This window comes from Astatotilapia calliptera, chromosome 10, assembly GCF_964374335.1.
Source record: "Astatotilapia calliptera chromosome 10, fAstCal68.1, whole genome shotgun sequence".
NCBI lineage: Eukaryota > Metazoa > Chordata > Actinopteri > Cichliformes > Cichlidae > Astatotilapia > Astatotilapia calliptera.
Window position 1 is genome coordinate 622,880 of NC_137431.1, and position 23,173 is coordinate 646,052.

General features: G+C 43.2%; 1 protein-coding gene and 1 long non-coding RNA gene across 3 annotated transcripts in view; one reads left to right on the forward strand and one right to left on the reverse strand.

Annotated features, from left to right (window-relative positions):
• Nucleotides 1–9,020: 9,020 nt before the first annotated feature.
• On the reverse strand, nt 9,021–12,605 carry LOC113030208 (uncharacterized). The gene is made up of 2 exons (XR_013911853.1): nt 12,467–12,605; nt 9,021–10,137 (listed from the first exon to the last, which is right to left on the reverse strand). It is a non-coding gene; the product is annotated as an uncharacterized LOC113030208 (long non-coding RNA).
• Nucleotides 10,938–23,173, forward strand: part of hlcs (holocarboxylase synthetase (biotin-(proprionyl-CoA-carboxylase (ATP-hydrolysing)) ligase)) — a 51,104-nt gene continuing 38,868 nt past the window's right edge. Inside the window, exons 1-6 of one of the 2 annotated variants that reach the window (XM_026181405.2) lie at nt 10,938–11,029; nt 12,293–12,355; nt 15,814–15,954; nt 18,659–18,821; nt 20,331–21,310; nt 22,185–22,364. In XM_026181405.2, coding sequence (XP_026037190.2) covers nt 12,305–12,355; nt 15,814–15,954; nt 18,659–18,821; nt 20,331–21,310; nt 22,185–22,364 — 1,515 coding nt within the window. In that variant the 5' untranslated portion in view covers nt 10,938–11,029; nt 12,293–12,304. Of the gene's footprint in view, nt 11,030–12,292; nt 12,356–12,383; nt 12,887–15,813; nt 15,955–18,658; nt 18,822–20,330; nt 21,311–22,184; nt 22,365–23,173 lie in introns of those variants that run through there. The other variant, XM_026181404.2, reaches the window with a different exon arrangement.

Genomic DNA, 23,173 nt, shown 5'->3' on the forward strand with positions numbered 1-23,173 from the left:
AACTGCTGCATTACTGCCACCTGCTGGTGTGGATGTACGTGTACAGCTATCAAGATCACTACTGAAGTCCAGGTGCTTGGAGTCGTTGGTCTGCCTGCCTGTCAGTTCTTGCACTCTGGCTACGATCAACTGAAATCGTGCCGCAGTCTGTAGCGTGGATGCGGACATTTATTTCATTTTTACTGCACAGAAGTAGTGATGTGTGTTATGATATTTTGATACCACGGTAGCATTTACAGGATATTGTTTTATACAGGAAAACTGTTACTCAATAAGGCCAATCTACTAGTTGTTTTTCTCTTTCTCTGTGACCCAAGAATTAATGTGTAAGACTCACAAGCTGGTACCTCAAGGTCGAAAACACCACAGAGATGAGACCACTTCCTTACTCCCATCCTCCCTTTTTCTTTATCTCCTGGAAAAGGCTCGTTAAAGGCTAGGTGGTTTGTTTCAGAATTCACTAATGAAAGAACTCTGTATTTTATGTCTAGGAGTGTATTTTGCTGGGATGATCATAAATTATAGCTGAACTGATAAACTACACACAGGATACTTCTTTGCTCAGAAGGCAGGAAGACGTTTCCTTATTTAGTCTGTACCGGTTTGAACTGGGAAAGCTGACACACGAACCTTTTTTTCTCTATATAAACTGCTGTGTATCAAATAAACCTTTGAGTCGATTGGGAAGGCAACCTAAAGCAGTCTCTGTTTTCTTGTTCTCCCAAGCTGCTCCCGAGCTCGTACTAACACGCTGAATGGCATACCTGAGTGTTACTTTAAATAATTAGGAATCTTAGAAGGAAAGGACAGAACTCTGCTTATCGCTCACGCCACGGAGGAAACCCGGGAAGGCAATTTCCTTCAATCTGACTGTATCGAGGCTTCAACGCTTGTGTCTAGTGATGTGTCGGTCGCGAACGAAATGGCTCTTAGAGCCGACTCTTTGACGTGAACGACGCGAGCCGGCTCCTTATTGGGAGCCATGTTTTTTTTTTCTTTCTCTCACCCTCTCTCTCACACACTTTTTTCAGCTTCACTCCACTCGTGAGCCTTGTGCTTTCCTTGTGCTTTGCGCTGGGAAGAAGGGGGGAGGCGCGGTAGTTACACATGCTAGGTAGTTACCAAGGGAGAGACAGAGAAAGAGAGCAGGGACAACAACGTCACATTAGAAAGGTATAGTAATCATCCACAACTATTTTCAGTTGCGGATGATAAAGGATTCAGAAAGTTTATTCATGCAGGCCCATATGACAGAGAATGTGCATCTTCTTTTTGTTTTCATATTTTTAATTTATATTTAATTGTGTTGTGGTTTGCAGTGTTTAATGTTGTTACACTTTAAATATGTTTAAAAGGAAAAAGCTGAAAATTTAAATAGTTAAAAGTTGAACCGTGAATAGTTGGTTTTTGTATTATATGATTTATTTATTACATTTTATGTGGAGTGAATAAATAAAAGTATATTTATGGTGGTCCCTACAGACAAAGCACGTACAAACTCCAAAACACGTAAAAACTCAGAACCACATAAAAACTCAAAACACGTACAAAAGACAACAGAAGTTCTCCAGGATGCTAGGGCGCAGTGTTGAGCTTTGTTACCTCGTGGCTACACAAGCCAGGAAGTACCAACGACCGGATTTGGTGTGTGGTAGTAACAGGTAAATGAACATTTTTTAAATTATTTGAATATATATGAGTGCCTGTGTATAAATACACAAACAATACACACATGCTTTCAATTGTCAGAATCAGAATCAGAATCAGAATACTTTATTGATCCCTGGGGGAAATTATTTTTTGTTACAGTGCTCCATTTTAAACCAACATTAAGACAAGACAGACAATACGCTAACTAAGAATAGTACAATATATACATATATATACATACATACATACATACATAAGTCACTTATAAATAAATATTTGGAAAAGAAACATGTGTAGTTGTAGCAGCAAACAGTGTGTTAAGTGGATGCGTTGTACAGGGAGATGGCCACAGGCAGGAATGATTTCCTGTGTCGTTCAGTGGTGCTTTTCGGTAATCTCAGTCTCTCACTGAACGTGCTCCTGTGACTGACCAACATGTCATGGAGTGGGTGGGAGGTGTTATCCAACATTGTCTTTATCTTGGACAGCATCCGCCTCTCCGACACCACCTTGAGGGAGTCCAGCTCCATCCCCACAACATTGCTGGCCTTACGGATCAGTTTATTAAGTCTGTTGGCATCTGCGACCCTCAGCCTGCTCCCCCAGCATGCAACAGCATAGAGGATCGCACTGGCCACCACAGACTCATAGAAAATTCTCAGCATTTTCTGGCAGATGTTGAAGGACCTCAGTCGCCTCAAAAAATAGAGACGACTCTGGCCCTTCCTGTAAAGTGCTGTGGTGTTTTTAGCCCAGTCCAGTTTATTGTCAATGTGTACTCCAAGGTATTTATAGTCCTCCACAATGTCAACACTGACCCCCTGGATTGAAACAGGGGTCAAGTGTTTCCTGGTCTTCCTGAAGTCCACGATCAGTTCCTTGGTCTTTGCCACGTTGAGCTGCAGATGATTCTGCTCTGCAGCTCAACATGGCAAATTCAATTCAATTCAATTCAATTTTATTTATATAGCGCCAAATCACAACAAAAGTCGCCTCAAGGCGCTTCATAGATACAGAGAAAAACCCAACAATCATATGACCCCCTATGAGCAAGCACTTTGGCGACAGTGGGAAGGAAAAACTCCCTTTTAACAGGAAGAAACCTCCGGCAGAACCAGGCTCAGGGAGGGGCGGCCATCTGCTGCGACCGGTTGGGGTGAGAGAAGGAAGACAGGATAAAGACATGCTGTGGAAGAGAGACAGAGGTTAATAACAGATATGATTCAATGCAGAGAGGTCTATTAATACATAGTGAGTGAGAAAGGTGACTGGAAAGGAAAAACTCAATGCATCATGGGAATCCCCCGGCAGCCTACATCTATTGCAGCATAACAAAGGGAGGATTCAGGGTCACCTGGTCCAGCCCTAACTATATGCTTTAGAAAAAAGGAAAGTTTTAAGCCTAATCTTAAAAGTAGAGATAGTGTCTGTCTCCCGAATCCAAACTGGAAGCTGGTTCCACAGAAGAGGGGCCTGAAAACTGAAGGCTCTCCCTCCCATTCTACTTTTAAATACTCTAGGAACAACAAGTAGGCCTGCAGAGCGAGAGCGGAGCGCTCTAATAGGGTGATATGGTACTACAAGGTCATTAAGATAAGATGGGGCCTGATTATTTAAGACCTTGTATGTGAGGAGCAGGATTTTGAATTCAATTCTGGATTTAACAGGAAGCCAATGAAGGGAAGCCAAAACAGGAGAAATATGCTCTCTCTTTCTAGTCCCTGTCAGGACTCTTGCTGCAGCATTTTGGATTAGCTGAAGGCTTTTCAGTGAGTTTTTTGGACATCCTGATAATAATGAATTACAGTAGTCCAGCCTGGAAGTAATAAATGCATGAACTAGTTTTTCAGCGTCACTCTGAGACAGGATATTTCTAATTTTAGAGATGTTGCGCAAATGGAAGAAAGCAGTCTTACATATTTGTTTAATATGTGCATTGAAGGACATGTCCTGGTCAAAAATGACTCCAAGGTTCCTCACCGCGTTACTGGAGGCCAAGGTAATGCCATCCAGAGTAAGAATCTGATTAGATACCATATTTCTAAGATTTTCAGGGCCGAGTACAATAACCTCAGTTTGATCTGAATTAAGAAGCAGAAAGTTAGCGGTCATCCAGGTCTTTATGTCTTTAAGACATTCCTGCAGTTTAACTAATTGGTGTGTGTTATCTGGCTTCATGGACAGATAGAGCTGGGTGTCATCTGCATAGCAGTGAAAATGTATGCTATGTCTTCTAATGATGCTGCCTAAGGGAAGCATGTATAATGTAAACAGAATTGGTCCTAGCACTGAACCCTGTGGAACTCCATAATTAACCTCAGTGTGTGAAGAGGACTCTCCATTTACATGCACGAATTGGAGTCTATTAGATAGATATGATACAAACCACTGCAGTGCAGTACCTGTAATACCTACAGCATGTTCTAATCGCTCTAATAGGATATTATGATCAACAGTATCGAACGCTGCACTGAGGTCTAGCAGGACAAGCACAGAGATGAGTCCACTGTCAGAGGCCATAAGAAGATCATTTGTAACCTTCACTAAAGCTGTTTCTGTGCTGTGCTGAGCTCTGAAACCTGACTGAAACTCTTCAAATAAACCATTCCTCTGCAGATGATCTGTTAGCTGTTTGACAACTACTCTTTCAAGGATTTTTGATATGAAAGGAAGGTTGGCAAAGACCAAGGAGTCATTTAAGTGATCTAGTAGCTCTGTTTTGGAAGTTCAGTTAATGTTAGAAATGTGTTTTGGAGTTTGTACGTGCTTTGTCTCTAGGGGCCACCGCATATATTTATATATAAACATATATAAATAAAACAACTTCTTTTTTTTACATTAGTAATTCCTTTTGTGCATAATTTTATATTATTGTTAATAATAAATTAATTGAAGCAACAAAACAACCTGAAGAGCCCGTTGGGAGCCGAAAGAGCAGGCTCTTTTTAGTGAGTCGAGCCGAAAGAGCCGGATCTCTAAAAAGAGCCGGAAATCCCATCACTACTTGTGTCGAGTAGTGAGGAGAGAAGGTTAGGAGAGAATGGAGCCAGCTAAGAAGAGGAGGATGTCCTCCCCTGTGTGGGAACATTGTGATTTTATTACTCCCAACAAGGTATGTAAATTTCTACAGAAGATGTATTTTCATAATACTGATGGTGCAATACAATTTATGTTAAGCAGCTTTACTTTTGTACAAGGTGAAGTGTTTGCTATGTGCCAGGGAGCTGGGATATAACAACAACACCTCATCCATGCTTAGGCACTGCAGAGCTTTGCATGAGAATAAGGGGGAACACCGATTATGGAGCAAGACCAGGTGAGCCATCAAATGCCACGATAATATAGCATGCTGTAATGTTACTAAATGATATATCAATATTATACAACTGTAATAAGTTACGTGTGTGATATTTATATTTGTGCTTTGTTTTTGTTGTCTTTCCTCAGGAGAACAATCTCAAATAGATGAAGACCTGGTTAGCATGGTGATTGAGGACTCCCAGCCATTTAGCATTGTGGAGGACAAAGGTTTCAAAAGATTTGTTAAATCATTAAATGTTTAAAATGTTATCCCCACTAAAAAGGTCATAAAAGCAGTGAAAATTTAGTTTTTAGAGAATGAAATGTGGGCAGGACTGAGGCTCAAAGCCTCAGTGTGTAGCTGTCCATACCTCAACGTTACAAAAGCACAACCACTGTCCACACCCCAACCACACCTCACCTCACAGTAAATGATCATTTCCATTTTAAGCATTTCCAAATGATCATTTTTCATACTGCCACTATAAATATACACAGTATACTGCCATCACTACAATATACATGTTTTACACACTCCTTTTGTTGTTGACATTTACAGGCTGTGTGCAAACGGCCACACTCTTCAAATTCATGCCAACTAATATTTTTACATCCAGTAGATGTCCTACTAGAGCAAATGAAGCTTCAAGACGCTTTGCACTGGGGTGAACCAATTGGATGAAAAGCTTCAGTGCTTCATGAAGCTTCATCTGCCCATCACTACACAGAAGGATGAGAGCGCGATAGTAAAGTGGAGACTGCTCCACGACAGACACAACTGCATCATACTCGGCAGCATGCTAACGCTAAGCTAGCCAAGAACCCAGAGTGACGTTAAAGCTGACCCCAGACCAGCACCTGAACAGGTAAGTAAGTAAGTCAGTAAAGTTTATTTATTAAGCGCTTTTCATAGACAGGTAGTCACAAAGCGCTGTACACAAAGATTAAAATAAACAGTACGATAAATTGCAAAATGCACAATATACACAATATAAGAGGTTAAATGTAAATTCAAAATGTAAAAAGCGTTGGTCAACCGAAGGCTTGTTTAAACAGTAAAGTTTTTAACTGCTTTTTAAAGGATTCCACAGAGTCAACCAAACGTAGTTGTGGAGGTAGACTGTTCCACAGCCTTGGTGCCACAGACTGAAAGGCTCCGCCCCCTTTCCTCTTCAGTCGTGTTCGGGGAGCAACCAACAAACTCTGTTTCTGAGCAGAGACAACGAGCAGCAGTGTATTTTGTGAGAAGCCTGGATAAATCATCTGGGGCCTGGCCATGTACTGCTCGGTACGTTAAAACAAACATAACAAAGTGATGAGCAGTCAGGCTGCAGCTTTCTGCCTGCTCATGTTTCTACAGTAGAATCGTGTGTGCAGCTATGGCCTCTGGGTTTATTATCAGACAGCAGTGTGTTTCAGATCATTTTACAACATCATAAGAGTAAAACGAAAGTAACGTAACGAGTAACGTAACAAATGTCTTTCTCCTGGGTGTAATTAAGTAAGGTGCGTCATTACTTTTAAGAAAAGTGTTCTATGTGCAATAATTACTTTTTGGAGTAATGATCACAACAAAGAGGGGAAACGCTTCCAGCACCCACAAACATTTGACCGTCCAGGATGTAAAGTCTTTGATGCCTCAGAGATGGTCTCAAAGCGGAGCCAATGAGAATCGATAAGTGATATCAATTATGGAATTTGGAATTTCTAAATTCTTTTCAATTTCCCTCCCAGTGTTGAACACAGCTGCAGATGTTAATGCTTCTGCTTATTCCTGCTGGATTCTGTGCACGTTGCATCCAATGGCGTCTGTCTTCTCGGTCACATCACTTCCTTTATTGCTGACTCTGTTTCCTTTTCCTTTTATTTTTAGAGCACTTTCATAATCACTTTGCAAATGATGGGCTCCCCTCGGCCACCCACGGAGCCATCGCCAGCTCTAAGGCTTGCATCATTCTGTGTCTGCAGCACGCTGCTCTATATGTTCTATCGGTCTGGCGTTGGCATGAGCTCACCACCCTGGAGGAGGTGATCAGTGACTGCTCTTAATCATGGACTCCCACCCCCTCCATTACACCCTGGACAAAAGAGCAGTTTCAGCAACAGGTTCCTTCAGCCTGGCTGTCTGACGTTGTTACAGGAGGTCGTTCCTTCTGCTGCTGTCAGACTCTTTCATTAATCCACTGGGGTCAGATCCACACATGTGGAACAAGATTAATCACACCTCAGTGCACCCTGTCACTTTGTACACCACAACATATATTGGCACTTATACTTGTTCTTTTGTATGTATATTTATAGCTATATCTCTATAAGTATATATCATATCTCTGTTTCTACTCCCATTTTATACAAGTGCTTGATGTTTGTTGTATATTTGCTGCTATGACAGCACTATACTTCTATCTTTGAACAGATACGTAAAAGAAAATGGAAACTGGAAAAACGTCATGACGCATGCTCAATCATCCAGGTAAGTAAATCTCCAAAAGTAGATTTTGTTCATCTGGGCGTAGCATTTTGTGGGAAAAATGTTTCATCACTCATTCAGGTGACTTCTTCAGTTTCAGCTGACTGCAGGTTTCAATCTTATAAACAGTACATTTGCATAATGACTGAAACCAGCCCACTGAAGGAACAATGGGCTGGGAGGTCAGTTCCTTAATCTTAATTATGCAAATTCTCCATCAGTAATGGGGGACATCTAAAAGCTGATGTGTACCGTAAACCTGACACAGCGGCCAGGGAGGCAGAAGAACATCAAGAAGGCCCTGAGTAAATGTGGTTATCCCAGCTGGACTTTTGTCAAAGCTGGGAAGGCTCCTAAAGAAAGCTCCAGCAGATCCAGGAGAGAAGGACAACCGCTGCCCACCTGCAGTGATCCCGTACGTGTCAGGAGTATCGGAGCAGCTGAGACGCATTTTTTCTAAACACCGGGTCTCTGTGGCTTTTAAACCCCAAAACACGCTGCGCCAAAAACTGGTCCACCCCAAGGATCGGGTCCCCCGACACAAACAGAGTAACATAGTGTACGCTGTTAAGTGCAGGAGGACTGGCAGGATTTATACATCGGGGAAACCAAACAACCTCTGGCTAAGAGGACGGCACAACACAGAAGATATACCTCATCAGGCCAGGACTCTGCAGTCTGTTTACACCTACAGGCCAGTGGACACTCTTTCAATGATGAGGATGTAACATCCTGGACAGGGAGGAACGCTGGTTTGAGGGCGGAGTCAAGAAGGCCATTTACGTGAAAAGGGAAAGACCATCTCTGAATGGAGGAGGGGCCTAAGGGTACATCTGTCACCATCTTACATGCTGTGATTGCAGCCATTCAACTCTCTGTGAATGGGACTCATGGACTTTGATCAGTGGTTGTTGACCATGGTCATGAGACTTTACATATTGATGATTATAAACTGACCTCCCAGCCCATTGTTCCTTCAGTGGGCTGGTTTCAGTCATTATGCAAATGTCCTGTTTATAAGATTGAAACCTGCAGTCAGCTGAGACTGAAGACGTCACCTGATGATGACGAAACGTTTCTCCCACAAAACGCTACGTCCAGATGAACAGAATCACCTTTTGGAGAAACTGGAAAAAGACACAAAACAGGATAAAAAAGGATTTGTGTTTTTTCATTATTCACATGATTTCCTCCAGAAGTATTTATTCACTTTGTTTTAAAAACTCAGTGACAGCAGTCATGCACACAGCATATTTCTTTTACTATGTTTTACTACTTTTGCATCGATATGACACCGATCGTGAGTTTCAGAGTCCCCTTGTAACCATGGTTATTCTGTGATGGGTACATTAGAGAGGAGAGCATCTGTCCTGCAGCCTGATCAGCTAGATCATTTAATGTTTACGTCACAGGTCTGTTTTGTTCCTTATTGTCTGCTACAGTACGATCTCACCTGCGACTCACCTGAGCCTTCTTCGTTTCCTTTTTAGAAACACTTCTTCATGGTTGAACTGTTTTGGCTAACTAATCAATACCACGTTAACTTTGGTCTCCTGGTTGGAAAACAAGCACATCATTTTAGAATGACTAAAGACAATACTCCAATAACTGACTGATTTTAATTGTAGGGATATCTCACTGGAACATGTGTGTATAGTTTGATAATAAATCGGTGCATTGATCATTTATTACTTTGACATCAATTCATTGTTGGCCTTTTTTCACACTGGTGTGATGAAAAGTAGTTTGAATGTAAACACATCTTAAACATCTGGTTAAAAACACAAACCTACAACCTGCCCTGTGTGAAAACATTACCTGCGGTGTATCACATCTTTAGAAAGCCGAATAGCCACACCCAGGCGTGATTATTACCACACCTGTGCTCAATCAAAAAATCACTTACATAACAGCTGCCTGACAAAGTGCAATAGACCAAAAGATCCTCTGAAGTCAGACTTCCTGCTGTGATCCAAGAAAATTCAGGAACAAATGAGAAACAAAGTACCTGAGCCCTCTCAGTCTAGGAAAGGTTATAAAGCCATTTCTAAAGCTGTGGGACTCCAGCAACCCACAGTGGGAGCCATTATCCAGAAAGGTGGATGAACCAGCAGTGAACCTTTCCAGGAGCTGCCGGCCGACCAAACTTAACCCAAGAGTGCATCCACGAGGTCACAAAAGACCCCAGGACAACATCCAAAGACCTGCAGGCCTCACTTGCTTCCCTTAAGGTCAGTTTTCATGACTCCACCATAAGACAAAAAGAGCCTGGGCAAAAATGGCCAGCATGGCAGAGGTCCAAGATGAACACCAGTGCTGAGGAAAGGAACATAAAGGCTTTCAGTTTTCCTAGAAAACATCTTGATGATCCCCAGGGCGTTTGGGAAAATATTCTGTGGACTGGTCAGACAAAAGGTGAACTTTTTGCAAGGTGTGTGTCCCGTTACATCTGGTTTTCAGGAAAGGAACATCATACCAGCAGGAGAATATGGTGTTGGTAGTGTGACGGTCTGGGGCTGTTCTGCTTTATGTCTGAGCATCTGTTCAAGACCTCACAGTGAAGCGCACTTCTGCAGCAGGACAATGATCCAAAACACACCAGTGAGTCCAACTGTGAGTGGATGAAGGTTTTGGAGTGCCTTAGTTACAGTCCTGACCTGAATCCAATTGAGATGCTGTGGCATGAAAAGACGGTTCTGCTCAAAAATCCTCCAATTCTGCAAAAATGAGACAAAGTTTCTCATCAGCGCTGTCAAAGACTCATTGCCAGTTATCATAAATGCTTGATTGCCGTTGTTGCTGTTGAGGGTGGGCCAACCAGTTATTATGTTTAGGGGGCATCACCTTTTCACAAAGGACCATGTAGGTTTGGATTATTTACCCCTCAAACAAAAACACCTTCATTTAGAAACAGCATTTTGTTTACTTGTGTTGTCTTTGTCTAATATTTACATTTGTTTGATGATCTGAAACACTGAAGTGTGATAAACACACAAAGAATGAGGAAATCAGGAAGGAGGGGCACACTTTCACACCAATGAACTCACAATGTGTAAACAAATAAAGTTAATAACTTTATTTTAATAAATACTATTGTTCATATGTGAATATAAAATCTGTGACACTGTAACCAAAGCATTTTAACATGAACTTGGATTTATGAATGACAAACGGCTTTGATTTGTTGGTTGTTAATGTCTTTCTTCATCAAAGGTTCAATAAATACTTTATATTCTAACTTTCTTCATATAACTACAATCTTTTAACTTCAGCTTCCTTCCTTCTCTCACTCTTCTGTGTAGAGATCACAAGTTTAATTAAGTATTCAGACATCACCAGCTTTTGCAGTGCGAGTGGAAATGGGAGAATCTGACACAGACGAGTTTTATTGGAAACAGCAGGCACAAACTGCTGCTGCACATCACAGCCCTGTGGACAGTCATTCAGCTCCACCGACACAAGTCTGCATCAAAAATGGTGATTGAACCATCATATGTTGTGTTCACCATATTGACGCAGACCGCGCGCACACTGATCATCGGTCGGCTTCATCACGTCCTCCTTGCAGCAGCTGATGGACCACGACAGCTTCAGCAGAGCCGCTGGTAGCTTGTTAGTAGTGATGGGATTTCCGGCTCTTTTTAGAGATCCAGCTCTTTCGGTTCGGCTCACTAAAAAGAGCCGGCTCTTTCGGCTCCGAACCGGCTCTTCAGGTTGTTTTGTTGCTTTAATTAATTTATTATTAACAATAATATAAAATTATGCACAAAAGGAATTACTAACGTAAAAACAAGTGGTTTTATTTATATATGTTTATATATAAATATATGCGGTGGCCCCTAGAGACAAAACACGTACAAACTCCAAAACACATTTCTAGCATGAACTGAACTTCCAAAGCAGAGCTACTAGATCACTTAAATTACACAATTGAAAGCATGTGTGTATTGTTTGTGTATTTATACACAGGCACTCATATATATATATATATATATTCAAATAATTTACCTGTTATTACCACACACCAAATCCGGTCGTTGGTACTTGCTGGCTTGTGTAGCCACAAGATAACAAAGCTCAACACTGCGCCCAGCATCCTGGAGCACTTCTGTTGTCTTTTGTACGTGTTTTGAGTTTTTATGTGCTTCTGAGTTTTTATATGCTTCTGAGTTTTTACGTGCTTCGGAGTTTGTACGTGTTTTGGAGTTTGTACGTGTTTTGGAGTTTGTACGTGTTTTGGAGTTTGTACATGCTTCAGAGTTCGTACGTGATTTGAAGTTTGTATGTGCTTTGTCTCTAGGGGCCACCGTAAATATACTTTTATTTATTCACTCCACATAAAATGTAATAAATAAATCATATAATACAAAAATCAACTATTCACATTTCAAGTTTTAACTATTTAAATTTTCAGCTTTTTCCTTTCACAAATTTAAAGTGAAAAGAACACAAAACACTGCAAACCACAACACAATTAAATATAAATTATAATATGAAAACTAAAAGAACATGCACATTCTCTGTCATATGGACCTGCATAAATAAACTTTCTCAATCCTTTATCATCTGCAACTGAAAATAGTTGTGGATGATTACTATACCTTTCTAATGTTGTTGTCCCTGCCTCTCTTTCTCTCTCTCTGGCTCTGTTCCTGTGCTACTGAGTGTAACTACCGCCCCTCCCCCCTCTGCCCAGCGTAAAGCACAAGGCTCGCGTGCAGAGTGAAGCGGAAAAAAAGTGCGAGAGAGAGGCTGAGAGAAAGAAAAAAAAAGAAAACCCACGTGACGGCTCGCGATAAGGAGCCGGCTCGCGTCGTTCACGTCAAAGAGCCGGCTCTAAGAGCCATTTCGTTCGCGAACGACCCATCACTACTTGTTAGCACGATGAAGCATGACATGGACAGGACAGTCGTTTGCGTAAACGCTGGCAGGAGGGTATGAAGAACATGAACACTCACTGTGAATGACTGACTTTATTAAAGGACTGCAAACAAACGCGACACCGAGACGTTCAAACTGGATGTAAACAATGCTCCATTAGATCACCTGGATTAGGGCAGTCATCCCTCGAAGAAGAAACCGAAATGGTTTTCGCATAGATGGCGGTAATGCGCCCCGCCGCTTGTCGCTACCTACCACTGAAACCAAAGAAGAAGAGCTGTAGCGTCCTCTTGTTAGCTTCTCGGCTGTGGACGCAGTAATGCTTCCGAGTTGGTTTCAGTTGAGGAGCCACCATGGGCGCTCGGTGCGCAGCCTAACATGCTCATAACGCTGTGCTACGTCTACATGTGGGTGCGCTTTCATAGGTGCTACTCTGCGCTGATCCGGAGCGGTCTGAACAGCAGCAGCTTCAGCTTCAGCCTGTGCTCGCGCCGCGCCGCGCGCGCGCGTTCAGGCTCGCTTCAGCTCGAGGACAACGTGTTTCTTCAGCGGGGAGATAAGGCCGTGTATGTAAGCGAGCCTCAGGTTGGTCACCGGACACACGCTTACGTCATACCGTGGAGAGCGAGTACTTCCTGAACGCGTTACAATCTTACTAATCAGTTTGACAGCTGTGTGTGTGCTCGTGTGCGGTGGGCTCACGCGCAGGTCCCCACGGAGCCTGAGCTGAACAGTACGCTGAGCACCTTTCTGAAGCTGTACCGCAGCTAAACGGATGGAAAGCTGCGAGTTAGGCTGGCGTTCACTCGGTGATACAGTGTGTGTGTGTGCGTGCGTGCGCGCGCGCAGCAACAACACAAAACTCATTGTGCCACTGTTGTCTCACTGTAGTGTCACTGTAATTTCAAAGGTGTCTCATTAGTGTCTCACTGTAATGTCACTGTAGTTCCATTGTTGTCTCACTAGTGTCTCACTGGTGTCCCACTGTAGTGTCTCACTGCTGTCCCACTGTAGTGTCTCAGTGGTGTTCCACTGTAGTGTCCCACTGTAGTGTCTCACTGGTGTCCCACTGTAGTGTCCCACTGTGGTGTCCCACTGTAGTGTCTCACTGTGGTGTCCCACTGGTGTCCCACTGTAGTGTCTCACTGGTGTCCCACTGTAGTGTCCCACTGTGGTGTCCCACTGTAGTGTCCCACTGTAGTGTCTCACTGTGGTGTCCCACTGGTGTCCCACTGTAGTGTCTCACTGGTGTCCCACTGTAGTGTCTCACTGCTGTCCCACTGTAGTGTTCCACTGTAGTGTCTCAGTGGTGTTCCACTGTAGTGTCTCACTGGTGTCCCACTGTAGTGTCTCACTGGTGTCTGTGAGCTGTGCTCTATACAATGTGCTTATGCTGCTCTGAGTCTATGGCCAGACCCTGGTGTAGTGCTACATCCTACTTTTTCATTGGCTTGGTTGCTAGGATTTGAACTTCCAGGGTAGTGCCAGAATGACAGACTTTACAGGCAGTTATGCAGCTGTGTGACTGGGTAACAGCAGCATCTGTCAGAATAAAGGCAAACACATTACAGAAAACTACAAACAAGTTCAAGAACACTGAAATCGAGACACATTTTCAAATACATATGGCATACAGTCACAGGAACTTTAATAGGTACAGCTGTTAAAGAGCCTGTGCTCCAGTCACACAAATCTCCAATCCGCCAGTCACATGGCAGCATGCAGATGTGGTGTACCGCTGCCTGAAGTTCAAAGCAATGTTTACTGGGTGCTACCCACAGTCACCTTTCTGTCAGCTCACACTGAGAGTGCAGGGCACTGCTGACTGAGACCAGGTGGCCAGTACATCAGACACACCAGCTGTCAGCTGGAAAAGTGCAGTAAGCGAATCATTCACGGGAGTTGGCTTGGCTATATTCCAGTTTATTCTGACAGCAAGACTGGTTCAGTAGTTTTTTTTGTTTCTGGGCGGTAACATTTGTAGACTGAGACGTAGCTCATTTGGTGTTTGCTGTTTTCCTTAAGCCTGCATGCTGGCTTTAGATAAAAAAGCTAACAATCTAATTATAAATCAGAAACTAATTATTTTGAACACTTGTGTCACTCCGGTCTCAGCTCTTCAAATCATCATGACCTAAAATTTAATGTTAGAAGTGTTCAACATGCATAAACAACATTAAACTAATTCACTCCGTATCATTTGCAGTTTGAATGTTTGTCTTTTTGTGAATGTGTGCTGGAATATGAGACTTTGTAGGAGTGCTGCATTTTTCCTCATATTTAGCCAGTACTCGTATATTTTTTTACATCTGTCTCAAATTACAGGATCTATCTGATGGAGAAATCACTCATCTTTGGAAAAGAGAGTTTATTACAGAGAAATGGCTCTTTCCAAAATAAAAGCTCTACTATACGCTTCTTCTGGGCTATATTCTCAGCAGCATATTAAACATATCAGGTCCCCATAAGGAGAATCATGTGCTAACGGCTGTCTAAATGACTCGGGTAAAGTGTGTAGCATGCCTGCTTGTTGTTTTTGTCTGCTTCCACTTGTCTTTGCACTAGGATGATGTCGGAGTAAATGTGCAGTCATATTCGTTGTGTTCCCACTAGTGCTGTCAGCGTAAATCTGAAATGACGTTAACGCCATAACGCGGCGAATCTCAGTTAACGAGCTACCGCGGATCGCCCTGTGCGTGGGGCTGGACGGCGCTTTGCAGTTATTTATTTGTAACAAATGTTTGGAATCATGTCTGATTTTCGTTCCACTTCTCACGTGTGCACCACTTTGTGTTGGTCTTTCACGTGGAATTCCAATAACATTGATTCATGTTTGTGGCTGTAATGTGACAAAATGTGGGAAAGTTCAAGGGGGCCGAATACTTTTGTAAGTCACTGTGTATTAGTAAAGGTCAGTCTGCCATGTCAGCTTTGTTGATGAACCCACTAATAGTACCCTCCGGGCCCTTTCATGAGTTCCCACTCTCCAGGCCACTGGTTCCATTATCAGACAGATCCCTGGATCATTAGGTAGGATGTTGCACAGACTTTGCTGCATAGTGCATTGCTGGTGTGATCCACAGTCGAGCACCTCAGGTCTGGCCTGCGAGCCTGAGTAATGTAGCAGAATAAGTAAATGGAGCATGGTGAAATGCTGAGCAGTGTTAGGATCAGAATGCACCCTTGTATGAAAACAGAACGAGGTGATTGTAACTACCACTCGTGTCTTGCACAAGCATGGGAAGAGTGAATACAGAGGATCAGGTCAGCTGTTACAGTATGAGGGACTCGTCTTTGCATCGGAGCTTTAACAGCTGGTCATGCTGAAGCCACTCCCACAACGAAATAACATCTTAGCCCAACACTTTCATATCGGTCACATTGTACACCACGCTGATACCATACTTGATAATGGGACACCGAGAAAACATGTGACTATTGTTACTAACTACTTTATGTGTAACACTTTGTAGTGTTTGAACTTGTCGTCTGTTCTGTCTGTACTTTTCCAGGTATGTGAGGACCTCAGCCAGTGGACTGTTCTCCTGCGGTCCTCTACCGTTTGTGCTCCACGAATAGACAATATTTTTTTCATCATAGAAGCTACAGAACATAAAGTGGGCTCTCCTTCTCATCGGCCGTCTAAAAAGAAAGTAAGCAATGTGCTTTCTTAACTTCTGTTCTCATTATGAAGCAACAAGCTTGTATGTATATAAATATAAATGAAACACTGACTGGGTGACTGGCTCCAGCACAGCTCAGGACAGATGTCTAAGAAGAGCACAGTCCTGGGAACAGCAAAGATACTGGACAGGAACCTCGAGCTCCCAGCCTCTGGTAGAGGACCCGAGCATGAGGGTTAAAGACAAATGTCAAAATTTTAAAATAATGAAATTAATAAAATTTGGATTTTGTTTGGTAAGCTCAGGAAAAAAAGGTGGAGGTATCTGCTCATTTATTCAGTAGTTTCTCTTGATCGCAGCTTTTCTGCAGTGTAAAACAAAACTATTCATCAAAGTAGTCATCCTCTGCCCCTGACTGATTGGATGCTGTAATAATGAAACTACTAACAGGAGAGTTGCTCCAGGAAAAGAAGCCCAATAGTGCCCTCTACTGGAGACGTTCATCAGTTACTACACCTTTTAACTTTTCAATAAAAGTTAAAAGGTCCCATGTCATGCTAATTTACAGGCAAGATTCAAACAACAACAAAAATGCCACATTTCTTTCAAAGAAACTCATAATTTAAACGCCATGTTTGTCCTCACCATTGCTCACCAAGAGAGTAACCGTAACAACGTTTAGTGTCCAAATAAATAAACCTACAGTGGGTTGCAAAAGTATTGGGCCCCCTTGAACTTTCCCACATTTTGTCACATTACAGCCACAAACATGAATCAATTTTATTGGAATTCCACGTGAAAGACCAACACAAAGTGGTGCACACGTGAACAGCGTTTGTGAACAGCAGTTTTCAGATCTTGCCACAGATTCTCGATTGGATTTAGACAAGGCCGTCTACCTAAAGCGTTCAGGATCATAAATGCAGCCAAGAGGCCCATGGTGACTCTGGACGAGCTGCAGAGATCTACAGCTCAGGTGGGGGAATCTGTCCACAGGACAACTATTAGTCGTGCACTGCACAAAGTTGTCCTTTATGGAAGAGTGGCAAGAAGAAAGCCATTGTTAACAGAAAACCAGAAGAAGTCCCGTTTGCAGTTTGCCACAAGCCATGTGGGGGACACAGCAAACATGTGGAAGAAGCTGCTCTGGTCAGATGAGACCAAAATGCAAAACGCTATGTGTGGAGGAAAACTAACACTGCACATCACTCTGAACACACCATCCCCACTGTCAGATATGGTGGTGGCAGCATCATGCTCTGGGGGGGCTTCTCTTCAGCAGGGACAGGGAAGCTGGTCAGAGTTGATGGGAAGATGGATGGAGCCAAATACAGGGCAATCTTGGAAGAAAACCTGTTGGAGTCTGCAAAAGACTTGAGACTGGGGCGGAGGTTCAGCTTCCAGCAGGACAACGACCCTAAACATAAAGCCAGGGCAACAATGGGATGGTTTAAAACAAAACATATCCATGTGTTAGAACGGCCCAGTCAAAGTCCAGATCTAAATCCAATCCAGAATCTGTGGCAAGATCTGAAAACTGCTGTTCACAAACGCTGCCCATCTAATCTGACTGAGCTGGAGCTGTTTCAAAGAAGAATGGGCAAAGATTTCAGTCTGTAGATGTGCACAGCTGGTAGAGACAGACCCTAAAAGACTGGCAGCTGGAACTGCAGCAAAAGGTGGTTCTACAAAGTATTGACTCAGGGGGCTGAATAATTACGCACACCCCACTTTGCAGTTATTTATTTGTAAAAATGTTTGGAATCATGAATGATGTTCGTTCCACTTCTCACGTGTGCACCACTTTGTGTTGGTCTTTCATGTGGAATTCCAATAAAATTGATTCATGTTTGTGGCTGTAATGTGACAAAATGTGGGAAAGTTCAAGGGGGCCGAATACTTTTGCAACCACTGTACTTCACTTTGTCACATTCAGAAAGTTCCCTTAATCGTAGCTGAGGGCTTAAGCTTATGTGAATGCTGATTTTTGTCAGTGACGTGGTTCTAAAGTGATAATAATTTTCTTTTAAATGGCTTTGGCTGGTTGTCACTTTTGTCCTAATGAGCTGATGCTTGTTCCAACAGAAAGAAAAACGGCTGAATGTACAGTTGGCTGTGCTTTAATACAGAACTATGAAGAGAAGGGAGCATCGGCCATACGTAACGTTAGCCACATTAGCTACCCACCATGCTAATGGGACAATCCCATTGTTGTAATGTTGCCGTCACAAATCAGAGTACTTCACCAGGTCTTTGTACTTAAGTGTGTTTTCTAACACAAGCGTCTGTAGCTAGCATGCAGCTGGCAGGTGCTGACGTGACATCAGTGTAAATGAGGCCGTTGTTTCCTTGTTGGAGCCTTTGTGCCTCTTTAAAACACTACACTGAATGAACCGGCACAAAATGCAGAATGTGGATAATAATGGTTTTGGTGGTTATGATGGTTTTCATATTTAGTATTTTAGCAATGTTAAATGTAGCACACAGAAAAATATGCATTTAACAAATATGGGATAAGGTACATGTTCTTCTGGTTTGTGCTGATGGAGCCATTGATGCTGTTCGGATGATGCTGTGGTTGTTATTAGGTTAGCTTTTATGAAGTGAGGTGAAAATAGACACGTGACCATCATTACAGGCTTATAGTTTCTGTACTAATCCCTCCTTACACCAGGTGATGATGTAGTAGGCGGGGCATGCTGAACTCTAACACGTGTCACTGTGTGTTGTGCAGGTGCTGAAGTTGTCCGACTGCTGTCTCCCTGTGGCGTGTTGCCCTGGCCAGCCGTTCAGGGCAGTCGCTCGAGCCAGCGTGGAGAGCTACAGCCAGCTCGGGATAGCTTTCATAGAAGATCGCCTCCAGCTGGACAATGGACTTACGCCCTCAAAGATAGTCCGTATGTGGTCTTCAAGTAGATTTTCTACGATGTTTTTGTTACATGGTATCACACCTCACAGTTCCTTACTCATGTCTCGTTTGCATCGAGTATTATGTTGATCAGCGTGATTAATAAAGCCCAAAGAAAACAGCAATTTCATGTGCCAACACCTTCATCTTGTCACCGTAGAGAAAGCGATGAGGATCGTACTGAAATTCTGTTGGTCGGGTTTTGCTCCACCCCTCTACCAAACGCCCTAATATACTTCCCCGAGGTTGTGTTCATGTAGTACTGCAGTGATGACGTTCAGAAGGAGAATAAACTTTCTTATTGTTAGTTTACGTTTCCAAGATAAAAAGGTAGAAGCGTGTTCTCACCCTGTAGTGTCTGAAGTAGCTCTTTAAACTCAGCCTTGCATCCAGCAGCAGCAGGAAAGTGCTTTCACTCACAAAACCTCATATACAACGTTGAGCTTACAGGTATAGAGCCGCACAGTTTAAACTTAAACTGTCTCATGACCCATTGAAGAGTTACAGACATTTTTTGACTGTTTTCAGGAGCTCAGGTTTAAATAATGTCACAAACATATTTTCTGTCGTCTGTGAGGAAGTTGTGACCTGTACCTGCCCAACATGTGGAACTCTACAGCCACCGAGCTTCTTACCCCATCATGATATGAGCTGTAGCTTCAGAGGTAGAGCAGGTCATATACTAATTGGAAGGTTGCTGGTTCGATCCCTGGTTGTCAAACATGCCTGCATGCCAAATATCCTTCGGATAGTTGCCAGGTTGCTCTCTGATGCTTCTATCGAAGAATGAATGTGTGTGATTGTTACATAGAAAGATAAGATAATTCTTTGTCATTGCACAGTCATCCATAGTACGATAGTGAAATGAAATCGGAAAATTGTCCCACGTACGAACAACACAAAACGACACAACACAGAAACTTATGTAATAAAAATAAGAAGAATAAGCGTATGTGTATTGCACATTGCTATTAATGCTTGTGTGTGTGTGTGTATTTATTTATTCATTTATTTATTCAGTGCTTCTTTTCCCTGCTGTATTTGTGTATAGGGTTAAGCTTTTATACCAGGGATGTCCAACTGCAGGCCTCGAGGGCCGGTGTCCTGCAGGTTTTAGATCTCACCCTGGGTCATCACACCTGAACCACATGATTAGTTCATTACCAGGCCTCTGGAGAACTTGAAGCCATTTAAATCAGCTGTGTTGGATCAAGGACACATCTAAAACCTGCAGGACACTGGCCCTCGAGGCCTGGACTTCCCCACCCCTGCTTTATACCTCTGTGGTGTAGCACAGCTGAATGAAAGGTTTCAGCGGCTCTGAGCTGTTTGTTCTCCGAAGCTGCTGGATACCAGAACTGTACCAAAGAGCTTACATTGTTACTGTTTTACTGTTCAGTAGTTTAGTGGTTGACAGAAACAGTTGTTTGAAGTTTGAATACAAAGATAGATCAGTAGATGGTTCTGATGTTTTTGTGGTGTGGTTGTATTTCCACAGCTGTCCTCCTGCAAGAATCCACTCTGAGTGCACTGCTGGACCAGCAGTGTCCACAGAGCCCACGGGCACAGTCGTCACTGCTTCCCTGTAGCACTGGAGAGCCCATAGCTCGCCACCATCATCTGCAGTGCCGTAAAGGCAGCTTCCTTCTCATCCCAGAGGTAAAGAGGAGGTTAGAGGACCGGCGAGGGTCAGAGCCACTCCGCAGCTCCCAGGATTTGGAATCTCTCGGTGACTTGGAGGAACACTCCCTGGGGAATCATCACCACATGGAGGGCCACGGACACCACCTGCATCTGTCCAGCTGCCATGAATGTCTGGAACTGGAGAACAGTACTATACTCTCTGTCAAATATGCCTCCGCTGAGAATATTCCAGACCTACCGGATGATAACTCTGTTGGAAACGAGTGTCTCGATGAACTTGAAAATGATTCCCGAGGGTTTTTTGGTCAAAGCGGTGGCAAACTCCCAAATGTTCTCGTCTACACGGGGGGCTGTCAGGAACGTTTTCAGACAGTTCGCCAGCTTTTATCAGAATGTATAAACACGGAAAGTAACATCATCTATCCGCTCCAGCCAGAGCAGGCACTGAATGATCCCTGGCTGGAAAACACAAGACTCCTGGTACTGGCAGAAGAGGAAACCCTAAGTCCCCAGCTTCAGACCCGCTTTCTCACCTACCTGAGCCAGGGGGGCAAAGTCCTCGGGCTAGCCTCTTCTCTGTGCCCTGCAGGACTCTACCTGGAAGTCAGGCAGAGCCAGTGCATGCAGGTCAACAAGCTGAATTTCACCAAGGAAGACAGCACAGAGCTGAATCTGAGTATATTGGCGAGTGGGAAAGTCTACATCAGGGATCCTCGGGGGGGAGGAGAAGTTGAACTGTGGGGGGAGCTGAAAGGGGATGTCCCCCATAAGAAGGATATGGTTATTGTACGACTGACCCACGGAGGGGACAGTGGAGAAGCTGTCCTTTGTCAGGTAAACCCATGTAAAGCATGCTATTCATTGTCCTCGGGGACAATGAATAGCATGCTTTTATTGAGGCCTGCAGTAGTGCTAACACATGTGGGACAGTGAACCTGCATGCTGTTGTATTTCTGTAGTGTCAGATCAAAGCAACAGTTGCCTCACACATAAAGCCCATGTGATGTTAGAGAGAAAAGCCCAACATTCAGGCGATCCCACGTCCAAGGACTTGGCGGCAGTTGGAAAATCTCTTAACGGGAAGAAAGAGGTTCAGATGTGTGAGGTCTCAGTGACTGACATGAGTGTGAGTGGCTCAGTGGGTACTCCCCACCACAGGAGTGCAGCAGCCTGGATTCAACTCTGATGTTTGCTCTTTCTCCTGATTTTCCATCTTCAGTGCTGCACAGTCCAATAGAGGCAAAAATGCCTTCAGGTGAAGGATAATTGCATCATGGGATGTTTCCAGCAGTCTGAGCCTATAGCAGCAGATCTAAGAGAAGATCAGCTGATCTAGCAGTCTCCCTATAGCACACGATTCCTTTATTAATGGTGTAGCTAGCAGTAAATTAACTGCCACAGCAGCCTGAAACTTCTATAATCCAGGAACTGTTCTGTCCTCGTTTTGCAGTCGGGTCTAGAAATATTATCATAATTATTATTATCATTATTTATGCATTCTGAATGAATCCGGGTGCTGACAGTGGGTATGTGGTACTGCTAACTGTTGGGCTAGTAAATGAAGCCCGAAGTCATATGATGTCTAGATTACAAGCAGATTTATTAGGTGCAAATATTTGCAGTATAAAATAAATAATACTCATTTTTGCTGCCACATCAATGTTTCCTGCATCTTCTGATGTTTTTACTTAAACATGTATATCTGCAGGTCCACTTTGAAACTGCTCCCAACTCTCAGAATTTGCCATTGGATGCTTTTGATGAACTGAAGGTCAACAATGCCTCGCGGTATGAAGTCTTGACAGAAATCCTCACCTCTCTAGGCCTCAAATGTGAACCAAGTCAGACTCCAAGTCCAAGTGCGGTACACCTGCTCGCTACCTCTCAGGTAAGATACTCAGCGTTCTTGTGTTCAAGACTAAGAACAGCTTCATGTCCTATTGGCTCATCTCTCCATGTGAAATAGGTTCAGTGAGTGCCTCCCACCTGAAGTACAGTAGCTTTGCTTCATTAAATGTGCTATATTTTAAATATGAAGTACTATAGTTACTGTAAGTTACAGGGTTAGGATAAAGTTACTCTCTTCTTTTTCTGGCATTTTGAGACCTCATAACTTGTTGAGTAAAGGAGCTAGCCCAGATAATTTTGGGGACTGAGCCTTTGTTGAAAACTGCAACAGAATCAAGTTACATCACGTTTTCTATCACTTTGATTAAATTGTATTAATGCTCATTCTAATTAATCATAGTTTTTTAATAACATGGTAAAGGTGTCCTTTGTTACGTCCGTAGCGCAACATAAAGCTCAAACACGGGTGTCCCCGCCCCGGCCCCCAAAGCCACAAACCCAGTAGCCAATTCAAAGTTAAGGTGAGCTTTATTGCTCCACCAGCTTAAACTCCGGGGTGAACCATGGCCAGAATAACCAACAAAACGAGCTGTTCCAAAGAAGTGCTACCTAAACCCTGTGTGAAAACTGAACCAAACCCTAACTCTAAAAGTTAATAAACCAGACACATGCACGTTCAGTTAACGGTGTATCTGAGGCACCCACGTTGATGTAGTTCCTGCATTATACTAGTGTAGATCCAGGATCAACACTGCAACTGACCTACCACACTGCAAAACTATGACATCATAACAATGTGGGGAAAAAAGGCAAATAAGATGCCTTTGTTTAATCTGAACTCGTGTTAGG